The sequence below is a fragment of the Mus pahari genome, chromosome 22, assembly GCF_900095145.1.
Source record: "Mus pahari chromosome 22, PAHARI_EIJ_v1.1, whole genome shotgun sequence".
NCBI classification, from domain to species: Eukaryota; Metazoa; Chordata; class Mammalia; order Rodentia; family Muridae; genus Mus; species Mus pahari.
In genome coordinates, this window is record NC_034611.1 from 29,658,541 (window position 1) to 29,683,222 (window position 24,682).

Sequence of the window (24,682 nt, forward strand, 5' to 3'; positions counted from 1 at the left end):
GTCTATTTTTGAAAGGGCATGCATGCATTCTGACTCTATCTGGGTTTTAGTGCACAGTAGTGAGGATGCGCTTAGAGAGTGTGGGGCATTCCAGTGACCTTTCTGTTCCGTTTGCTGCAGGTGACAAGAAGTACATCATGGGACCCAAGCTGTCCACTCTTGATGCCACTGTCTTTGGACACTTGGCACAGGCGATGTGGACCTTACCGGGGACAAGACCGGAGCGGCTAATCAAAGGCAAGCAACAACCCCCTTCATGTTGTAGGAGTTGCAAGGCTGGGTGGGCAGGCAGCTGCATGGGGTGCCGTGGGAACCAGTGATGCCCACCGTTCTCTGTCCCCAGCATGCAGCTAATTTTGTACTCACCCCTTCCAGGGTTCCGCTCTCTTGGTAGAAGCTTTGCCAAGAGAGCAGCAATAAAGAACCTGGATAATTCAGGATTGTTCCAAAGCCAGGGGTGTGAGTGGCCTGGGTTGGGAAGTTTTCTGTGGTGGCTTTGGAACAAACAACCAGGATGCTTGGCCTTGTCGTGTGTATGGGTATGTCAAGGTGAGTTTTAGTTCTTTGGTTTTAGCTGCTCTTGCAAGGGCCTGACCTGGTGGAGATCCTCCTTAATTTAGATGAAGACTAAGACAGACTGAATAGTCAGCGATTCTTAAATGTACATGTGGTGGGTTAGTGAGATACACAGAAGACACCTGCTACAAAGCCTGACACCCAGTGACATCTCTGCAACCTACACAGGAGAAGGAGAGAACCAGTTCCTGCAGGTTGTCCCTGACCTTCCTTGTGCCACTGAAAATAGATAAGTCTAATAAAAATAGAGTCACACACTAGCTGTACATATAATTATCAAATGTTACATATTTAACTGGAGAAAGTGTAAACAATATATAAATTTACTTTTTTAAAAAAATTGAGAAATGTAAACTAGGCATGGTGATTTACACCTGTAGTCCCAGAACATGCAGGCCTAAGGCAAGAGAATGGTGGGCTCAAGGCCAGCCTGAGCATATGGTGAGATCCTGTCTCACAGCAGACAAACAAGCAGACAAACACATCTGTGACTTCATCATTCACAGAGGACTGTTAATATTGTACTATGCACTTTCATGTTTTATCAGTTACAACTATGTATACTTTAAAAAGCCGGAACCATAATGTGGATACTATAATAACCTGAAGTTTTAAAATAGTCTTCCCTTGCTATTAAATATTCTTCAAAAATGAATTTAACAGTTGTGTAATATCATTTTTCTATATCATAATTTATGCAATTAGTATTGCTTTATATTTGTGATTTGCTTAAGATATTTTTGTTAGTATTCTTCTTTTTTTTTTTTTTAAGATTTATTTATTTATTATATGTAAGTACACTGTTGCTGTCTTCAGTCACCCCAGAAGAGGGCGTCAGATCTCATTATGGATGGTTGTGAGCCACCATGTGGTTGCTGGGATTTGATCTCAGGACCTTCAGAAGAGCAGTCAGTGCTGTTAACCGCTGAGCCATCTCTCTAGCCCTCTTTCCTCTTTTTTTTTAAGTCTTAAAATTTTTGTGCATGTGTGTGTTCATGCATGTGTGTGTGTGTGATATACTGGTGCCTGTGCATGTATGTGCATGTGTGTATGGAGTCTCAAAGGCGACATTGGCATCTTCCTCTCTCCCTTTCCGCTGAGTGGCTAGGCCAGCTACTCAGTAAACACTGGGGTGAGAGACACACCCCTCCATGTCCAGCACTGGCACGAGTTCTGGGGATCTGAACTCAGACCTTCAGGGTTACCATGGTGAGCACCTGACTCACTGAAGAAACCCTTCTCTAGCCCCTTTCCCCTCATTATATATATATGCTATTATATATATATGCTATTATATATATATATATATATATATATATATATATATATATATATATATACATACGCACTCAGCCTTTCCCCTCATTCTTCCCTGAGGCTAAATCCTCAGTGGGGATTGCTTTGTTGAAGGATTGGTGCTTCAGACATGTATGCTTTCTAGCAAGGCCAGAGCATTTTCTGCACTTATGAGCCATGTCCGAAAGCCCCTTCAATGTTAATTTCTTGATTAGACTAACTTTAATTTGTCTTAAAATTTTGACCATTTTTGTAATCTGTGTTATCAGTAATAATCTTTCTGTATTTTGTTGGCGCGTACTATATAACATTTTCTGCTCATTTTTAAAATTTTATTTATTGTATGTGTGTGTATGTTACATATATGAACAGGAACATGTGGCACATGTGTGGAGATCAGAGGACAACTTGTGGGAGTTGATTCTCTTTCTATTGGGTGGGCTTTGGAGATCAAACTCAGGTTGTCAGGGTTGGTAATGCTTTTACCTGCTGAGAAATCCCACCAACCCTCATTAGGTCACTTCCTGTGGTGTGTGTGTGTGTGTGTGTGTGTGTGTATGTGTGTGTGTGTGTGTGTGTGTGTGTGTATACGCGCGCGCATGTGTGACCACTGGCCCCATGTTTGGCAAGTATTTCCTGGGATGCCACAGGCCTCTCCCTCATCCCCATTCTTACTGTACACCACTGATCTTGGAGAACGTTGATCTTGGATTCTGGGTCTGCGTGACAGTGTTTCCGGTGTCAATGAAAATGTTCACAGATTTTTTTTTTTTTTTTGACTCACATTAGGAGGATTAAGGTGACACAAGAAGATAAAACTAATTACTTTTTACTTTTTTTATTTTTTTTCTTGAAAAGGCAGTGGAGGGTATTTCCCCTCGGGAAATTCCAAAAGAAGACTCTTTATTCTGGGATTCTAGGATCGCCTTGTGGGTAGAGGACCATTCAGCTTCCGAGGCGTCGGAGAGTGTCACTTTAGTTTGTTTTCTTTACTTGGCTAGATCTTCAAATTAGATGGTAATACATCATGGTTACCAGCTGAATTCCAAGAGGACAGGCTAAAAAATGTATGGCGTTCCCCTTTATTGATGTCCACTGTCACTCCCACAGACTAACCGATGCGGAAGACTTAGTGTAGACTCTTTCTTTTCCAGCTACACACTCATATATTCATGGTTCTGCTTTCACTGTTTGTTTAAACAGTGGGCCGTGCTGTATGTATTACCCCTTATCTTACTAGAACCCTCAACAGCTGTCCAGATTGCTATAGAGGAGGTAATTTGTTCAGTCAGTCGCTATTGATGGATGTCCGTCTTTCCTTTTCTCTTCTTACCGCCTCCCTGTTCCTTCTCTTCCTGCGCCGATGATGTGTGATGCCACGCCTTACCCTCATGTGCACGTGACTTTATACACTGTTGCTTTTACTTTAGTAGAGTGGGGGGCTCCAAGTGGAACTCAAAGCCAACAGATAGGCACACTCAAAGTTCCAATAAGTAATATCAAATTATGTTCCTTAGTAGGCTGAATCAGTTAACCCTTGACCCGGCACGTAGTGCCATGCCTGGCTTCCGTATCCTCATCAGGAGTGTATGTCACCACACTAATCTTTAACCGTGCATATTCTACAGAGCATAACATTGTTATCTGATAGCTGAGTGTGCCCTGAAGAACAGCAGTGTCTCTATTCATGAAGCTTACATATATAGCACAGGCATTTATTTTAATACAGTGTTTCTCTCTGTCTCTCTTCCCAACATCCACTTCGGTTGCCCACACTTACAGTTTTTTTTTTTTTTTTTTGGCTTGGTAGTGTGTTAAATGTGTCATCTGATGGGAAACTTGGCCATGGGAAGGAGAGGCAGGCAAGGTAAAGGTAGAGCCCGAGTCTAGATGTTCACTCTTTGTTTCGTTCTTTGTGAGAGGCAGGATGTGATGCGTGGGCTCCCAGTCCTCGCTCCTCACCGCAAACCCTCTCAACTATCCATTAGAATTACCACCTCTTCCACCGTGGCTCACTGCTGTTAGGGAACAGTTCCTTTCCTCTCATCACTGCAGGAAGAAACACTCTTGGTCCACGACAAATAGTGCAAAATGATTACATCCGAGGCCAGTCTGTCTACTCAGCAGAGCCTGTAGGATCATGGTAGGGACTGAGGACGGTGGGGGTTCATATGCACTCAGCAGAGGGGTGAAGCTCTTGTAATGCTGTGTTATTCACAGCATGAGGACCATGGCACTGTCGACCCATGGGATTAGCAGTCTCCATGATCTCACACAGAAGTGACATTAATGTCGTACCACTAGGGGGCAACTCTTCTGGAAGAAATGTAAAGAAGCAAGGGTGTATAGGAAGGCAATGCAGCCCGGCGAGGGAGCCCTCAACACTGCATGTCTTCAGATCTTATGGCTAGAGCCTGATTTTATTTTCTTCTCTTACCCACTTTCTCTTGCTTTCTTGTCCATTTGCGTTCCCTCCTCTCTCCTCCTCTCTTCCTCTTCCCCCCTCCCACTTTTTTTTTTTTGGGGGGGGGTCAGTGTTAGGAATGAAGCCCAAGGTTACTCATGGCCAGGACAGTGTTCTTTAACCATGTCTTCAGCCCTTTCTTTTGACTTTTACATTTAGAGACAGTCTTATTAGGTTGTCCGTGGCGGCCCTGAGCTCACCCTTGTGGGTCTAGATGTCTTAGTTACCCCTCCCATTGCTGTGAAGGCAACTCCTACAAAAGAAAGCATTTAATTCAGGGCTGGCTTACAGCTTCAGAGCTTAGTCTGTAGTCATCATGACAGTGCGTCAAGAAGCCTGCCGCTGGAGAAGTGACTGAGAGCTACATCCTCATCTGCATGTGGAGGGAAAGCCGGGGACTGGCATGGGCTTTGAAAACCTCAAAGCCTACTCCAGTGACACATTTCCTCCAACAAGGCCACACACACCTGCTTCAACCAGGCCACACCTCCTAATATTTCCAATTCTTTTAAATAGTGCCATTCTCTGGTGACTAAACATTTAAATATATGAGCCTATGGGGGCCCTTCGCCTTCAAACCACCGCACCAGGCAAACCTCAACCTTCTGATCCTCCTGCCTCAGGCTTTCAAGCCGCTGGGACTATAGGTCTGTACCACTAGGGTAAGATTCTCACACTCTAGGGTTCCTTTGGCACAGCTCCTGGGGATTAAGTTCAAGAGAGTCATCTGGGACCGCCAATCAATCTCTCTCTCTCTCTCTCTCTCTCTCTCTCTCTCTCTTGTGAAGTCTTTTCCTCTTTCTTGCTGTGGCCATAACATGCGTTTATAGTTCTCGGTCACTGTGATTATCAGTGGTACCTGGGAAGACGTCCCATGCCTCTCTCTAAAGGAGAAAATGGAACATTTTATGTATGTCTCCTTAAGGGAACGAGAATGTGGGATAGATGGAATAACAGGTAACGACAAGTCAGATAAATCAGATGAGTAGAAACGACAAATTAAAATGAGAGTTGCGATTACCTTGGATGCATGACATGGTAAGGGCTCTTTTTTTCTTTGTGTGTTAACGCGGATTTTATTCACAGGCTGGTAGTCTTGTGAATTGTTATTTCCTTTAATAAAAAATAAACCAGGGGAGATAGACTGTAATCTACAGGGCCATCAGTGTAGAAACAAATCAAATGACTGCGACAAGGGACTGGAGGAAATAATTACAGTGTGACAGATCCACACAATGCACTGTGAGGTGACTGTGGTTGCTATACTGTGAAATTCAGAGGTCCTCCCTCTGTGTTGTCAGTAGAAAGGCTCAGGCACAGACCAGTGAGTCGAGTTTATGTAAATACTTGGAAGTTTTTTCTATAAGGCTATAAAAATGTTATTGAGAATGGGTTACTAGAAATTCTTTATTTTGATTATTGAAATTTCCTAGTTTTTAAAACTAAACATGGAGTACATATGTAATAAGTGAAATGTTTATATAGCTATAAAGGTATACAGTCTTACAGTAAGAGATGGTCAAATACTATTTATAAGCAACACTGCCATCTAGTGGATCAAGGGCAAAGCTCGTGCACTGTCTGCAATTTCTTCATTTTTGGTTAGGAGTTGGGAAATGGTGGTCTGATACTATATCATATTTATAATTGTGTTTCCAGCTGCTTAAATTTAAGTATTTAAAAGTGAAAACACAAGTTTTACTATATCTGTTTGTAGCCACATTAATCTGTAAGAACAATTCTGAACTGTTTATGGAAAATATAAGGCATAGTTTTTAATATTTTTTTAAAATTTCTTTTCTTTTTTTTTTTTTTTATTGAAAGCGAGTCTTTGCTCATACACTATATCCTGATTATAGTTTCCCTCTCTACTCCTGGTCTCTCCAAGTTCCGCTGCCTTCTGGATCCACGCCCTTTCTACTTCTCACTAGGAAGGGACAGGCCTTCTAGGAGATGACACCCAAACAGGGCAAAATAAAGTCTAAGAAGATGAAGCAAACCCGTCACACTGGAGCTGGGCATGGCAACCCAGCAGGAGGAAAAGAGTCCTGGGAGCAGGCACAAGAGTCAGAGGCCACATGTTCTCATGCTCAGAGTCCCATGAAAACACTAAACTCAAAGCTATGCCAGACACAGAGGACCTAGTGCAGACCCAACAGGCCCTATGCTTGCTGCTTCAGTCTCTGGGAGCTCCCACGAGCCCTGCCTAGTTGATTCAAAGGGCCACGTTCTTCTGTTGTCCTCCTTTCACCTCTGACTCTTTCTGCGCTCTCTTTTGAGAGGCTCTCGGCGTTCTGAGGGGAGGGATTTGATGGAGCGGTCCCTTTTATTCCCCACCCCCACCCCCCGCCACCACTTTCTCTCCATGTAATATCTGGCTGAGGGTCTCTGCATCTGTTGCCATCAGCTGCTGGAGGAAACTTCACTGATGATGACGGAATAAGGCACTGATCTGTGAGAATAGCAGAATATCATTATGTGTCATTTACTGCTATGTTTTTAGACCAGTAGTATTTGGTTTTACCTATCTAGTATCTGGTTCTTGGTCACCCGTGCGGTGTTAAGTATGGGTTCTGTCTCATGGAGTGGGCCTCACGTCACATCAGACATTAGCTGGCTACACCCATAAGCTTTGTACCATCATTGCCCTGACATATCTTGCAGGAAGGACAGAGAGTTAAGTCAAAGGGTTTGTGCCTGGGTTGATGTTTATCAATTGACTTAACTATGAATGAATGGTCCCATTAGTCCTTTTGATGTCCAGGTATAAAGTGGTAAATCGTCTCACAAAGCCAGATGGCTGGATGGAGCTGCCCATTTTCGAGTGCTCCCTGCTTCTGTCTGCTGTAGAGAGAGCACACTGCCTTTGTCCACTTAGTCTGCTTTTAACTTTTCTTACTTTAAAAACGTTTACTGTGCACATAAAAAAATCCAAATATTTTGACAGCATCTCTGTTCACTCTTTAATGCTACCTGGGATGCCCAGTAACTATGTCATGTCCCCTTCATATAATGAACTAGGTGGTTCGTGTGTAAAAGATAATTTTTTTTCTCATGGTGCTTGAAGTTGGGAAGCCCATGATCATGGTGTAGAAGACTTGGTATCTTAGATGGGTCTTCTTTCTTGTTCACAGACGAAGTGCCTTCTTACCAGGTCCGCAGATAGCAGAAGGAACACTAGCTGAGCCTTGATTTTGAGGTCTTGTTGTTTGGGTCTTTTTTTTTCTTTTTTGTTTTATTTTGGTTTTCATTATTATTATTATTGTTATTATTATTATTATTATTATTATTATTAATTTTGCATTCTCGATCACAGCCCCGCCTCTCAGTCCCACCCTTAGAAGCTGTTCCCTTCACTACCCTCTGCCCTTCTCCTCAGAGAAGGGGGAGCCACCCCCCCATGGGTACCAACCCACCCTGGCACACCAAGTTGCAGCAAGACTAAGCAAATCCTTGCCTAGCGAGGCCAAACAAGGCAGCCCAGCTAGGGCAAGGGGACCCAAAGGCAGACAACAGAGATAGAGACAGCTCAATCCAATTATTAGGGGACCCACATGAAGACCAAACTGCGTATCTGCTACTTATGTGTAGGGGGCCTAGGTCAGACCATGCATGCTTTTTGGTTGGCGGTTTAGTCTATGTGAGCAAGTCCCCGTGGGCCGAGGTTAGTTGACTCCGTAGATCTTCTTGTGACGTCCTTGACTTCTCCTGCTCCATCACTCCTGAGGTTTTAATCCCAGTCATGAGGGCTCATCTCATCCTTACCACCTCCCAACGACATCTCCTTGGGAGTTTGGCTCATAACACTCGGATTCCTGGGGATGAGGAGCACAGACGTTTTGACCACAGCACTGTTAGGTCGTTGTGATTGAGTCCTAACTCTTGCCTCTCTGCCATGCTGCAGGCGAGCTGATCAACCTGGCCATGTACTGCGAGAGGATCAGGAGGAAATTCTGGCCCGAGTGGCACCATGACGACGACAACACCATCTATGAGTCTGAGGAGAGCAGCGAGGGCAGCAAGACTCACACACCCATGCTGGATTTTAGCTTTTACTCAAGGACAGAGACCTTTGAGGACGAGGGGGCTGAGAACAGTTACTCCAGGACCCCGGACACGGATTTCACCGGACACTCTCTCTTTGACTCTGATGTGGAGATGGATGACTACACAGACCACGAACAGTGCAAATAATGCCCCATCGCGGAAAGCCTCGTCCTCAGGAGCCACCACTCCCTGGGGTTGGTCTGATTTCCCAGATAGAAATCCATCTGAGCTGGGAGGAGATCTTCAAGCCTGGGCCAGTTTTAACATGCTAACTGGACTATAAGCCGCCTTATTTCTTTTTCTTTTTCTTTTTTTTCTTTTTTGTACAAACAAAGACACAGAACCATTCAGATGGCTCCGTCTAAAACAGACAAAACAAATATCAGCATGGTACCTGAAATCCATTTTTGTTTTCATTAGAAAACCAATATTGTGTGGGAGGGCAGGTACACGAGTGGGTTGTCAACTGGGTGTTCTATTGATCCTTTTCAACAGAGGACTTGGCTCTCAGATGGATTCTTGACCATCTTTCATCGACTGGGGTTTTAAGTAATGATAAATACCATCAGAAAAGACATAGGAGCTCTCATGTCCCTTGGCTGCTGTTGTACGGTTGTGTGTGTGTACTTGTATGTTGAGACAGAAGTGAAGTGAAGTCCACCAATATTCATTGGATGGCTGTTACGTGTGCAGCGCTGAGTGGGGGTGCTACGCAACACGAGTTCATTCTCAACCCTGCCGGTGACTAGCTGTGTGATTCAGGGCAGGTCCTTTAACTATTGTGTGCCTCATTTCTCCCACCTGTATGGCGGGGGTTACAATACTCTCCACCTACCTACCTCACAGGGTTGTTGTGGGGACTCACGTGGCAGCATTAGTGTGATGCTTTAAACCTCCGGGAAGTGGTGCAACACGAACCTATTTTCTTCTTCATTGTGCTTCATAAATGTTAGGGTCGGAGGGCAAAGGACTTTCATACTTGGGCAACAAGCACAGTCGTCACTTGCCAAGGCTGTGCAGATGAAACACACACAAAACCAATTTAGGACTCTGCCATTTCTCCTTGTGACTTTGCTGGAGGAACTTTGGATGGAACTTGGCAAATCAGCAGCAGCTACGCATGGTCCTCAGACCTGTGCTTTACAGAACAGCATCTCTTTCTTTGCCGGGTGCATCGGAATGTGGCTTTGCCACCCCTCGCCAAGTGCTAACTTACCTGTGTCTATTGATGTGGAGAAGATAAAGCTTAGGACCTTGGCAGGTTAGCAGAGATAAAGGAGGGTAAGCAGGAGCTTGTCAACTGTTGTAGAGTTTTTTTTTTGTTTTGTTTTGTTTTGTTTTTGAAGATGGAAATGCACTGGAAAGAGAAGCATGGAGGTGTTCTTTGTGTCTGAGTCCTCTGCAGTTTCTTTGCCAGGTGTCCCCCCTGTTGTTGGGTGACAGCATGAGATCACTGACACCAAATCCTAATGTTTCATGACCACACATCCCTTCCCATCACCCCTCTCCCTGTTCCGAACTGGTGGGATTTTCCTATATTTGTATTTGTCTCTGAAGACAGCATTGGATAGCTTAGTTTATTTCACAGGCAATCGCGGGACAAGGGTTCTGTGTGATGGCTGTGGATCTGGGCTATAAGACTTAACTGCACACCAATGGCTTTGCTTCTGACCCAATGGGGTAAGGATTACTTCACATAGGGTTGGAGAGGCCCTTTGAAGATGGAAGTTTCTGAGAAATTAATGTACTTAGCTAGAAAAGTAAACTCCTTTTAATGTAGCTGTTCCATGGAAATCTTTATCCTTTGTCAAAGAGGAAGGGTTTTGAAGATGTTTGCCACTTAGGTAGCCATAGGGCATACGGAAATGGGAATAATGTTGAACTCCTAAGTTAGAAATTCTTACCTGTAGAAAACTTAGCTATGAATATTTTGGATTAAAACCATTCCTTATTAGAAGGGCCAGTTTGATGAGGAGTGCGAGAGAGGAGAGAAAGTGTGCATGAGTAGGCGTGCTTGGGTGTCAGTGTCATTTGGGCGTCTCACGGGGTTCTGAGCACCTGGTGGCAGATCTGTGTGACTAGGGAACCTCTTGAACAGGGCATGGAGAGTAGGGCTGTGGACCTGACTCTGCGCTCTTGCTTGCTTGCCTCTCTCACTGGGAAGAAATGCCCGGCACTTTGCAGATAAGCAACCTATTCTTACCAAGTGATGCTGTTCCCTGTAAGGATGTTTTCAGTATGAGTGTGTGGATGAATATCTGCTCTCTTATGCATTACTTGGAGGGAACCTCCTTAGATAGACAATGTTTGTTGTGAAGTTGTAGGGCAACTCATTTGACTCCGGTACCCTTAGAGGGGGGGGGGTGATGAACAGGCATTGCCAACTGGGGTCATGGGTACTTGGACAGCTTAGAACTGGGTACAGATTTGAATAGAACCTGAGACTATACCCCTGTATCCACCCGCCATATGGGTTATTGAAACAAAATGACCAAGAAAAATTACAGCCATGTGGGTCTTTGTGGGAGGCCTTCACTTATTCATGCACTGCTCAGATTTGAAGTCCTGTCCAGTTTGATGCGCCTTATAAGGAAAACGATGAGAAATTTGGGAACAATTTACTCATTTGCTCAAGTCACGCCCCCCCCCCCCCCAAGTAACTGAAGGAAGCACAGTCTCTTACATAAGTAGATGCTTTTGATTGGACAGAAATCCCAGGGGCCACATGTGACTTTTACCCCTTTATTATAGAAACCAACCTTCTCAGATGTCCCCTTCCCACTCCATAGTTAGTATCAATGAGCAGTGGTTATATGCTTTGGATCCATCACAACGGTTAAAAGGGCAAGACACATTTACGCAGAAGTAGACTGTGTTGCCAGCTCTTACCACTTTGCCGTTCTATAATCAGCTGTGACCACAGACACAGCCAAGGCCAGGGCAATGAAGTCATCGGTTAGACTCAGAACAGTTGGGACTCGAGTCTCTATTGCAGTGCAGGCCAAGTACATCTTCCTGTGTACACAGAGGTGTCACTTATACTTTTGCAAATTGAGTAGCCCCTTATAAGAAAGCCCCCCCCCCACCGAGGTCATCTCTGTCTCTGTCATATACCATGAATGTAAATAGACCCACAGCTGAAGTCTTTTCCCCAGCCCTGGAGAGCTCTTGCTATCACACCACCTTGGCTTGGTTCCCTTATCGATCCATGTTTCAGTACTGGCACAGCCCAGCCTCACTCTGACTACTGGGTTCCTATAATCCCTCACCTCCCACATCTCACTAGACTGGTTCAGACCAACTCAGGAGACCTTTCCTCAGTTTCTATCCTATGTACCACACTGCTAGACACTAAATAATAACAAGGTGGAATTACACATTACCAACACTCCCCCCTCTCTCTGTCTTTTATTATCTTTATAATAACTTCTGTTCACTCATTCATCCACTCACTCAGTATGTGTTGAGCATCTACCCTCTGTCTGACCCTGGGATGCACACTAGGAATAGAGTTAGCTGACAGAGCAGACATGACATTCTGACTTCAGAGCATCCTCTTTTGTTTAGATCTCTGTGATAACCTTTCCATGCCCAGAGTTTTTCCACATCCACCTCACACATCCCCCTGGAATTAAACTTTGGAAAACTTTTGGTCTCTAGGGGGTATTTATTGGCTCAGGTATGGGCTTCCTTCTTAGGGTTTGATATTCTCACTTTCCCCATTTGTCTCCCAGGACTCTCCACACAACCTCTCGTGTAGCAGATGCATTTATTACTACCTATACATGCCTCCCATATTCCACCTCTGTGCTTTGGGTCATGACAGTCCCTCTGCTGAAATGCCCTACCCTCCGGCCCCAATCACCCATCTCTTAAGGCCCAACTTCATCAGTTCCGCTTGAAGAATTCTCAACTTATTATCATCCCCCTTTCCTCTAAAAACAAAACACTTATCCTTTCTTCCCTGAAGGCTAGATGGGAAAAGTATGCTCAGAAAGTGGGCCACATCTAGGAAGTAATGGGTTTTCATTGTGTATTTCACTGATAATCTTGGGAGGGACCTAGGCTCAATTCCCAGAAAAGTGCATATATGCAAATATCTGAGATTTTACATATAAATTTAAAGATTTGGAAAGTGGAATTGCTCTTTGATTCCTTAGGGGCTCCACAGAGCTCAGATGAAGAAGTCTTGTTCTAACAAGCTGTTGGTGTTGTTCTGGTCGTTTACACATCCAGGGAGGACAGAATTGGAATGAGCAGTGAGAAGAGTGATGTCTATTGTTATCTACACTGAGTAAGTGCTGTTCGATGGAGAAGGGGAGAAAGAACAGCTGCCTCACATTGTTTAAGAAAATACCTTTGTTCATACAGATTTGGGATTTTTATTTTTATGTTGTGTGAACATGTCTTTGTGGATGCATGTACCTTTGAGGATGTACACTCTAGTATGGGGAATTGGATCCTGCCCAGCTGGAGAGACAGATGTTTGTGGGACCTGGGTGCTAGGATTTGAATTCTGGCCCCCACTATTGAGCAGCAAATGCTCTGAACCACTCAGCCATCCCTCTAGCTCTGGATTTACAGTTTTGAAAGCAATATAGTTTCCTGTTGCCGTTATTGTTATTTATTTTGACCACTTCCAAAGCTGATGGAGCAAAATGAGTTCAGGACTAAGGACACGTGATTTCTGCCCTGAAACCTACCACCTCTGAGTGGGTAAGCAGCTGTTTTGGGACTGAAGGTGGGAAAGAAGTGGTTGGGTCTTTTTCTTTTGTTGTTATTTGTTTGTTTGTTTTCCTTATGGAATAACATCTACGCAACAAGTTTTCCTGTGTTCATTTTTTTTCTCATGGATCAATTGCTGGTTGTATTTTCAATAAAATGGTAATGCATTATGTTGGTAGGGATCATCAGCTCAGTTTATTTCCATTAAAAAAAACCAACCCCCACCCCCAATCAGAACTAAGTTATCTTTAGTGCTCATGACTAACCTAGAATCCTTTCTGAGAGTACAGTACTGTTTGAGTAGACCTACGACTATATTTCCCACTTTGAAAGCTGAGCTCTGCCAGTCCACCTTTAGCAGGGCCAAAGATCAACTGCTTGCTACTCTGATGTGCTTTACCTTTATATAGAGCTTCTAGTGACTTGAATGAACCTGCAGCCTACACAGGAACCCTCAGAGGGTGGGTATGACTGGAGTTCCCTTGCCTATAGAATGCTTTCTAATGCTATGGGCAGGACAAACACATGTAGGACACTTTGCTCATTTTAGTTCCTTCCCTGGGGCGTAGGTTTTCAGTCTGTGACTCTGGAGACGACCTCAAGTCCTGAAGAAGTGGTTGCTGGAGCCAGTGAATACCTTGCCCGTCAGAGTACAGTTATGGGAGGTAGTGAATGTGGCTTAAGGGAAAAGGACTCAACTCTTTTACAGCCAATGGACAGTGTCACCTTGGCCATTCTGGCTTTTGCAGGAGCAGAGACCTTCCGTAGACCCAGAGTTTCCAAAAGGCATCTTGCTAGACCATGGCAACCATGAAGCTCTGGTTTCAGGGGAATCGTGGCTCCAAAATATCTTATTTGTGGGCACAGAAGGAGTCTTTGAAATAATGAAACAAATAAGTCATGAATGGTCTCCCACCTAGTCCTGGTACGGTGCTTTGGAATCCGTTCTGTGCACAGTTAATTCCATCATTGCTTCCAAGCACCTAAAAACATGACTGTCCCTCATTACAGCTCTAGCTATCTTAAGACAATCTATTGACTGCCGAATAATAGACATATACATTTATCATGAGCAGTTCGTTTTACAGAAAGTAGTTTTGCTAACTGAGTAATTACTCTCCCACCCTCTGTTAGCAAGCATTTATAGTTATTTATTTGCTTTTATCCTGCAGCTCTATATTAATGTACACTTCATTTGCCAGTAATATTTTAATTTTTCTTTATTTAGCACTTAAGCCATCCTCTGATCTCAAAAAAAAAAAACAAAAAAAAAAAAACAAAAATCCCAAACGGATTTAGCTTGTAAATTAAGCTGTTTGTTTCAGGGCTAAATAGAGGAACGCTCTTCAATTTGTGGAGTTAATCCTTTACAGTTGTTCAGGATGGAAGTGGTCTTTCATATTTCCTTCACTCCTACCCCTTCTGAGAGATCACTTTCGGTTTATTAACCAAGCCCAGTGGCTAGATTTTAATTTTTAATTATATTTGACTTTTTTTTTTTTTTTTTTTTTTTTTGCAATAAAATGACCGAAGGGAACATTGAAATGTTTGGCAGGTCTCTGCCTCAGCAGGAATGACATGTTTCTGTGACTCCTGTCAAAGTGATTTTGCCTCAGTAGTAAGCTTCATGAGCTGGTCATGCCAACTGTAAACAGGTTCTACCAAAGGACCTGCATGAGATTAAATGACAATTCAGGTGTTAATTTGTTTTGTTTTGTTCTGTTTTGTTTTGAGACAGGGTTTCTCCTGTGTAGCCCTGGCTGTCCTGGAACTCAGTTTGTAGACCAGGCTGTCCTCGAACTCAGAAATCCGCCTGCCTCTGCCTCCCGAGTGCTCGGATTAAAGGTGTGCGCCACTACCACCCGGCTCTCAGGTGTTAATTTGGATGATGGTTTCTTCATGATGGCGGTTGGGAAAGGAAGGTACCAAGTCCTCTTCCGGTGGTTCTTAGCCTTTCACGGATCCAGGAGAGGAAAGAAATAGCAACAGACACCAGGATTCAGACAATGGTGTGGTGTGGCTGGCTTGGAGGGAGATGTGTTGCTCATGGAAAGGTTTTTGGGTGAAGGAGCGTTATAAAAATAATACAAAGCATAGGCTTCCAAATGAGAAACAGTCTACGTAGCGACAGACTTGGATGCACACGTGGCCAGTATGTAGAGTACTGAAGCAACATTTATCTTAACTTCTCACCAGAGACACAATCCCTGAACACACATCCTTGGTCCTCTCTGTCTCAGTGCTCTGCCCCCGTACCGTCCCACTGACCCCTGGGTTGGCAATTTGCAGAGGAACTTGCAGGTTCTGGCCCAGTATGTTTGTTTACTCCTTTAAAACTTTATCCTAGTATCAAAAGTTATGGCACCCATAAGCACTGTACAAAGCAATTATATTTTCTTTGAAACGTTTAAAAAAAAAAATCTTTGGAGATCCTCCGGGTCATCTATATTTAGACATCTGTCCAAGCCATTGTATTTAATTTGTGATTAGAACTTTCTGTTCCTGTCTCTCTGTATTTACTTTTAGTAAATGCAGATGCATATGTGCAGACACTGCTGCATGTGTGCATATGTCTCTGCTGATGTGCAATGTCCACCACAAAGCACCCCAGGCCCGGGCATTGGAAAGTGTGTGATTCAGTAGAGTCCAGGGAAGGGAGACAGTTGCTTAGATAGCATCCCGAAGGCTGCAACTGATCAGAGGATGCATCTATAATCAGTGTGGCAAGTGGACGGACTTGGAGGCATGGTTTAGGTCAAGTCATTTATATACTTTTATGCAAAGTTGGCAACAGCGAGTCAATGGCTCGATGTCACTTGTTCTCCTTCCTTCCTGCTTGAGACAGGATCTCATGTAGCTAGATCTCACTTTTACAAGAGCTCATTATAATTCTGTTTTTTTTGGGAACACCCAATCTAAAAATGCACTGACAACTCCCAGATGTCTTTACCACACTAAGGAAAACAAGGAGATCAAGGAAAGGGGACCCAAATGATTCAATACAAAATGCATTGCTAGAGAATGTGGGGACATTCCTGACAGGCAAGCTTTGCTAATAGCTGGTAATCACCATCTCGCCTTGTGTATTCAAATGTATGGAAGATGTCTGGGTTTCCCCTCAGACATCTGAGCTAGTAAGAGCATACACTGGCACAATTTCAGCCTGCCTTTCAGCTGCTTGGGGCTGATGGAGGACATGGACCTGTATCATCTGGTTTGCAAACACAGTGAATAGCATCTCCCTGTTGAGGGCCCCAGTTTGGAGGCTTCATTCAGTGTTTATTTCTGGAGCTATGAGTTACGTTAGCACAGTTACTGTTAGTAGTTTACAAGCCATACTTCCACTTGTACACTTGATTGTAAGATAGATTTAAATTGTGCACTATGTTGATTACTCTATATAAATGTGGAAATTCTGTATATTTGGTCATATGCTATATGTATTTGATGTGTAAATGATAACTAATGGATATGAAATAGTTTGCTGTGGATGTCTTCATTCCAATTCATTTCTTTTGAAAATTTGAATGTTTAATTTTTATACCTATGGGGAAATAAGGAAATTTGCATCAAATATGCTGTTAAGTGGCGGCCTCTTAGATTACTAGGGGAATATTTTAGTTGTAAGGCTGCCATACAGTTGGGCCAAGGTAATGAATTTTTTAGGCACATAAATTCCCGCTTGGATTTTAAATGAGTGTGTTTTTTAAGAAGAAGTACTGGTCTCTGGAATCTGTAGCCCTCTGTTTTCTGCCCCTCCCCCATGCTCATGTGGCCTGCACAAGCACTGAGAGGAATGATAACCCTGGCCAAGAAGGACTCAGAGGGAGAGCTAGGGGCACGTCGTAAAGCTTTTGTTGTGGCTAGACCCTGTAAGGAATCCACTTGTTATTGCCTCTCTTAGTTTCTGTTCTTCAGTAAAGTTACTATGCTTCCGGTTTATAGGCCAAGGGGGTGGGGTTGGCATATGGCTAAAGTGTGGGTAATGTGATCGAGTCAAAGATGCTCAGGTGTGGCTTTGGAAAGACAAGTCTATTTCTACGTGTTCCACAGTAAGTGTGTGGTGTTGAACCTCAGAGTATCTGGACCTATAGGTATGACAAGTTCTGTGGGGATAGGCAGGTTGCTTCAAATATCATCCTCAAATCTGATGCTTTGATCCTGAAAATTAGTTTTTACCATTTAGGGCAAAATAGAATGCTGTAATATCCAAACTTTGCCCTACAATCAGAATATCTGTTAAGCAGAAAATGAGAGGATCTCTAATCCCACATTCTAAATCGAGTGGTTTGAGTTTCTGTCCTCTGAGAACTGATGGGATGGGATGTAGCTCAGTGACAGTGCTTGCCAGAGCACTGGTCACCTCATACACACAAATCTTGCCTAAGAGCTCCACTCCCTCTCCTTTTCCTTCCCCCTCCCTCCTTCCCTCTCCTTCCCTCCCTCATTCCCTCCTCTCCCCTCATCCTCCCTCCCCTATCTCTCTTGTTTTTCCAAAGCAGGGTTTCTCTTTCTAGTCCTGGCTGTCCTGAAACTCACTCTGTAGACTAGGATATCCTTGAACTCTGAGATCTACCTGCCTTTGACTTCCTGAGACAAAAGACATGTGCTACCACTGCCTAAGAATATATATATATATATATATATATATATATATGTAATTATTACTATCTAGATTTGGATTGCCTGGAGCTTCCTATGTAGATGAGAGGACCAAACTCACAGACCTCCTTTTTCTCTGCCTTCTGAATTCTGGAATTAAAGACATGCACTACCATGCTCAGGCTCCATTGACCCTCATCAGGTATATTTTGGGATGGATATCCTCTCCCCAAATGTAACTTGGTGTCAGACCCTTCTGGAGCTTATATGGAGAAGTGATGACATAAACTCTGAAGTTAGCACCTGCCTTGTTATGGAGGCATTGCTGAGCTTGCCTTTAAACTCACTGGGGAAGGGGCGGTTGCCTTCCAGCTTGTTCTGCTGGAGAGTGAAGATGGACCCCTTGCTGCTTGTGCTGAGTACTCCCCGACTCTCATGATTTGTCTCCCCTTTTCTGCAAATGCTGAGATGGAAGAACTGGTCCCCATGCACCGGGACCTGCCGGTTTTGTCAGCTCCCATTAAAAGTTTCCCAGTTGGGCTGATTCCTTTCAGCCACAGACTTTTCTTTTTAGAGACCTCCTCAGCTAAAATAGCATATCCTATGGACAAAAGAGAACTCTGGAAAATACAGAGGAAAGAGGGACTGACTGTCTCTTCCTTAGGGAGTTAGTGTGAAGTTGCTCCGTGTGCACAGGGAGGTGCCCAGTTGGTTGATATTAAAACTTACCAGAACTGTCTTTAGTGGAAGTGCCCTTAGGGTCTGACTGAGATCTTTCCACCTGCAGGTTGGGGTTGGTTTGGCTTGGGCAAGTGTTCTGCAGTGTGTCCTAGCCAATTCCAAATAACACCAAAATCCATGGCAGCCTTGAAAAGGAGAGTCAGAGAAAGGCAGAAAGGACCAGGAGTCTCAGACGTCTGTCCTAAGAGGTGCACAGGCTACCCAACCATGCTGCGGGTGCCTTCTCTGCTCTCGTGGGCCTCCCTCCCACTTTTATCGAGAACTCAGGGAAGATGGCAGAACATTTGTGCATTTACTCAGAGATGTAAAATAGTTCTCATTTGCTGGCGGCTCAAGCATTGGTGGGGTAGGTGAGGAGGTAGGGCCAGACTGTTTTGATGCCAAACATGACTACAAGGAGGGGTTTCTGAGCAGAGGGCTACTGCATGGCACTGCCTTTAAGAGGCATGACAGCAGTCTGCATGCAGGGCTAGTCAGAGAAGAGGCCACTGTGTTGGAGAGTGGCACCCCATTTCTATGACTTAGTGAGGCAAGAGCAGGGAATAGGGCAGAGTACTGGGTATGCAGGAGGGAAAGGCTGCAATCTTGGATGTGAGGGCATAGGAGAGAGATGAAGGTGAGGCTGAAGTTTCTGCTCTGATGTTGCGAACGTCAGATGGGGGAGACAAGGAGGGGAACGGACTTGGTGAGAGCAAGGAGTTTGATGCTAGCCATACTGAACCCATCCAATAGGAGGCTGAGTCCTCAAACTTTCCAGTGTGTGTGTGTGTGTGTGTGTGTGTGTGAAACCACTCTGAAGAGATCATTGAAGCACAGAGGTTGGATAGAGAACAGTGATCACATGTGCATGATGTTTAATTGCCTCAAGGATAATAGAAACCACGCCTGTGCCCTTCTACATAAAATGAGGAACCTCATGTGTTATCTTCGAAATCTTCCAGCCCAAACTTCTTCCCATCCTTCCCTGAAGCTGACTGCTGTTCTGTAAATACTGACTGACCTCCTGCTTTGATGAGCCTTACAGCAGCGGAAAGAGGAGTTAATTGACCAAATCAAGTAATTATAGCTAACATTAACAAATCACTATGCACCAAGTACAGTGTTCTTCACGGCAGTGCTAGGAGATTCATTTTGTTCTTGTCACCATCATAATCATCACTGTAAACATTCATTTCTTTAACAGTGAGTTGATGATGATGCTTAACTTTATTAACCATTACTTAATTCTAAGACGGCTAACTTTATGTGTCAACTTGAATGGGTCGTGAGGCTCCTTGGTTGAGTACTATTTCTAAGCATGCCTTTGAAGGTGTTTCCCAATAAGATTAGCCTTAAAGGAATTTATATACTATAGGATACAATTCACACTGTAAGAGAAATTCAGCAACACTGTGATAAGCTGAGGGCATACATACAATGTTTCTATTCCTAGATATATATTCCTGACCCAAAGCCACAGGAATAGGATCCTGACTAACAAGGTGTAGACAGGGAGGACCGGGGACAAGAAGATGCAGAAGACGAAGTTTGAGGCCAGAAGTCCTACATGAGCGGATGGCTCCTGCCAAGCAAATTTATTTAGAAGTTTTGTAAGAAGTATTCTGCAGCAGCTTACTTACAGTTTGCAGGGGGGAGATGGGAGAGAGTCAGTAGAAAGCTTTCATAAAATGGGACAAAGTCAGTGGGAAGCAAATGGAGCAAGGTCGGGCAAAAGGATCACAGAATACCTCACAGACCAAGCACTCAGAAGACTTGGCATTGATAACTCCAGTCTTCTTTAGGGGCAAAAGTCAACTTCCCAGGCATAGAAACCTTAACTCCTTCAAGGCCATGGTTTTAGCCCCAGACTGGACATTGCCAAGTCTGTCCCTGGGCAAGGACATAGAACTAACAGCCTTTCACCAGGGCTTCTGCGAAAGCCTTGGGTCAATCTGGCTCCCAGCATATTCCAGAGAAAAGGAGTCCCCTGGCTCAGCAGAAGTAGGCTCCCTTATCTATAAGGGTGTGCGAGGGTGGATGAGAGTGGGTGTCATTCATTCCACTGAGGGTTCAAATGAGGCAAAAGTGGAGGGAGGAAAGGGAAAATCCCATCTCTTACCTGCCTTACTACTTCCGCTGATGTCTCGTCACATGTCCTCAGATTAGGATTTACATATTAGTTTTTCAAAGTTTCTGGACTCAGATTGGATTCTATCACCTTCCACTGAGGGTGGAGCAGTGCTATATAAAGATAAGCACTGGCCTTGCCCTCAGTGGAAGGTCATACATGAACATACAAGTTTGGTCAAACATAGATGTTGGTAATAAGGCTTCACAATGGAGCGAGTCATCCAGGCCTGTAAGCACAGGAGATGCTCTTGCAGATGTCCTTCCAGGTTCTGTACCCCTGCCTCCTTCATCTGACTTCATAGCACTAAAGCTAGCTTACTCTTACAACCAAGTCAGAATAATTTTAGAAGTGTCCTCTCTACAGAAGAGAAGGAGGGAAACTTAGCTTTCTTTGGTTGGAAAAAAAAAAAAAAACATAAAAGCAAGACGTCTGCTAATATCAGGAGAATCTGGTGATGTCCAAAAACTCAAAAGTAATCAAAAGCAGCCACACGAGGGCTAGACCCACAGAGCACAGCCACAGACCCACGGAGCACAGCCACAGACCCACGGAGGACAGCCACAGACCCACAGAGGACAGCCACAGACCCACAGAGGACAGCCACAGACCCACAGAGGACATCCACAGACCCACAGAGGACAGCCACAGACCCACAGAGGAAAGCCATAGACCCACAGAGGACAGTCATAGACCATAGAGGACAGCCACAGACCCACAGAGGACAGCCACAGACCCACAGAGCACAGCCATAGATCATAGAGGACAGCCATAGACCCACAGAGGACAGCCATAGACCCACAGAGGACAGCCACAGACCCACAGAGCACAGCCACAGACCCACAGAGCACAGCCATAGACCCATAGAGGACAGACATCTCAGACGTCCCTCGGCTCCTCGGCCTCTGTTGATTTTGTTTCACAAGTTAATATGCAGCTCAGGAATAGCCATATCCTTATTTCCAATCATTTCACATAATAACAGTCTTTTATTTAAGACTACAATATCAGATAAGACATTGGTCATTACTCACCGGAAGTTCTCAGTAGGTGACACTAGACATATTACAACAGGGTCAAGAAGTGCTTAGCAATTATTATTCGTGAGACAATTGCTAGAAGCTTCGTGATTTTTGTCAAGAGAAGCTGAATCGGGATTGCTTTTGAAATTTTGGGGCATTCAACGTGGTCATTTCTCCATCCCTAAGACATTTCTGAAGCTGTATGGCACAACCCCTTCCCAGTGAGAAATGAGTTCCTCAAAAGAAGACTCCACACACTGGCAAAGCTTGAACACGTTGTCCACTTTCCCCCCACGTGTCTTGTGCTATTTCACTCTGTGTAGGCTCTCGAGGCTCCAGGACCACTGTGGTGGAGGTTTCTCTAAGGGGCCTGCTGACCTCCTCTCCGTTCGTCTGAGTAGACTATAAAAGTCATCTGGGAGCCCCTGAGAGATGTCAGTTAAGCCACTCCTGGGGACATGATGCCACACATTACCATTAGCGTGCAATGACATGGTTCCTCAAGACACTGCAGTTGTTAGCCACAAGCAAAATAAGCTTTGGAAAGGCTCTCTTCCAAGATCTCATCAACCTGGAAGCAAAGGAAATATCTCTCTTCTACTGTGGGGTTGCTAGTTGATGTCACATGATCCAGGTCACCCATTTTCTACATCACACCAGCAGAGAGAAGTCAATCAGCTAGCTTTATTTTCAACATTCCGGGCCTCCAGGAGGGTCACTTTGCATCTTATGACAAATAAGGAGGCAACTGGGTTTGATGTCCAGGTGTACCCTGACAGAGCTGTGGATGACCTTAAGCCTCAGGAAATCTGTGGAAGGATGCCCTAGAGTTTGGAAGTGATTGCCAGGTATAGCATTAGCTTTTTCAAACATGGCAGTTTACAAGTTCCCACAATTAGTGTATTCATTTTGAGTGACCACATGATCAGCTTCTGCAGTGGAAAAACAGTAATGTACCACATGGGGGGGGGTGATGGCTACTAATTACCACATGAGCATTAATGTTGTGTAAATCCAATTTCTGATTTGATAACCCTGAAAAGGGTTTTGTAGAGCACTGTATTGAATAAACGCATCCATCCAGTCTCATAATGCACTTACAGACTATACCAAATTCCCCAGCCCCAATTTCTTCTACTTCCAAGAATTCTTGTTCACAGTAGGAAGTCATATTAGTTTCCTGAAGAAACTAGCACATTCTGATTTGCCTTCCCCTTCTGCAGTTTCCTCAGGATAGCTTCCGGTTTTCCTCTTGCCCTTTGCTTGAAGGAATAATTTTCTATAGGGCTCTCAAATGAATGGACTGATATTGACTAATGACAAAGAGGTCTCCTTATTGGTGTTTATAGCTTTGGGTGGAGAACTTTTCTGAAGAAACCTCTGGCTGGCTCAGCAAACTTTTGGGAGTAGAGGAGTTGCCATTGGGCCCAGCCTAGCTCTCTTGGGAGAGTCTGAAACTGGAATCAGAAGCATAGCATTTAGGCTTCCCCTTGTCTCTATCCTGAGAGGCAACAAGTTCATGTCTGAGCAGAGTGTCAGGATCCCCTAAGTTCTCATCCTCATAACACATATATCTTGGCCTCAAGGTCTCTCTGCTGTCTTCTGCCCTTTGATCTGTCTCTTCTTCATCAAAGAGGAAGTTTAATTTTGTATTCGGCCCCTGGTTTGCATCTCCGTCTCAGTGAAGGGCCTTATGGTGTGGGCAAGGAGGTCTCAGAGAAGGGAACACTGAATTCTCAAAGGTAAGGAGGAAAAAACAGACAGACAGACAAACAAACAAACCTCAGCATCTCTCACATCTTTAGCTCACCCTTCCTTCTACCAACCAATACCCTTTGACCTGAATCCTAAATATGTGTGAGGTTCTGCTGTACACGCTCCAGGATTCTCCATAATCAATACCTTACACTAAATGATGTTTGTAATGAAGGGATGAAGGATGTAACAATGCACCTTAAAATAGATATGGAGCATGTCTTCGGAAGGCAAGAACCTGGTTTTACCAATGGCATTCTAGTTGCCCGGATGTCAGTGGTATGGAATAGTTGTGTGCATACCTTATGCTTTAATATCATCTACATGTTTCCTTGAAGAAGCTCCCTTAAAGGAGCATCCCCAAGTCACTGCACATTAGTTTTCTTTCCTGCAAGTAGAGTCCCGGGAAGCTATATAGAGACCCGAGGATGAAATTCTCTGAGAAGTCCATTGTGAAATGCTTGTGGTTCTGGCCAGAATAAACATTTGCTTTCATTTTAGATGTCAATAGGTACTTATTTTCTAGGCAGGGCATCCTTGCTGGCTCTAGGATGTTTGATTTCTGTGCTGGATAATACGAAGGTTTTAAAGCCCACAGCAGCTGGGGGTCCAAACAGGACCACACAATCCACTTCTCCCCGCAGCATGACACACATAGTAAATGCTCAATGAAGATTTACTACAGAAATGGACAGATTCTCAGGTAAAAGACAAATCGAATTGCAAAGAAATATCCAAAGTTGGAAGTGTGACACAACACACTGTGCAAAGGGAGTCAGTAAATTACTCATAAAACAAACCGCAGGTGCCTGAAATGCAGGGTAGTAATTTTTGTAGGCTCAGGTGGTTTATGCAGTCTTCAGCATCCCTTATTGGAATTATAGCCCCACAATTCAAATAGCTCCTGCTCCCTTGAAACACACATAGCATGGGTATGAATTCCAAATCCTGCCCCTTGGTGGGACCGTGTATCTTCACTGTTGAATACTTCTGCTGTCCAATAAAGTCACTTGTTGGCATCTTCAATGTTAGGTATCTTAATTTCATATTGCTAAAAACACAGGGACACCCAGATATTTTTTTTTTGTAGCACTTGGTCAAAGCTATACTTGAAATGTTATAGATTTCTCATAACTTCATCACTGGGCTGGTGACATGAATGAAAGCACTCACTGTATAGACCACTCAGACACCATGACAGACAGAAAGAGCTGGCTACCAAAGGTTGGTCTCTGATCTCCACATGTGTGCTGGGTCTCAGAGCCCCCACCATACCATACACACACACACACACACACACACACACACACACACACACACACACACACACACACACACACACACACA

At 44.2% G+C, this 24,682-nt stretch overlaps 1 protein-coding gene across 1 annotated transcript in view; it reads left to right on the top strand.

The window, feature by feature from the left end:
- Positions 1 to 14,600, top strand: part of Faxc (failed axon connections homolog, metaxin like GST domain containing) — a 66,774-nt gene extending 52,174 nt beyond the window's left edge. Inside the window, exons 5-6 of the mRNA XM_021222235.2 lie at positions 121 to 237; positions 8,241 to 14,600. Of these exons, the coding sequence (XP_021077894.1) occupies positions 121 to 237; positions 8,241 to 8,530 (407 nt within the window). The 3' untranslated portion in view covers positions 8,531 to 14,600. The remainder of the gene's footprint in view (positions 1 to 120; positions 238 to 8,240) is intronic.
- The last annotated feature ends 10,082 nt before the right edge of the window (positions 14,601 to 24,682 follow it).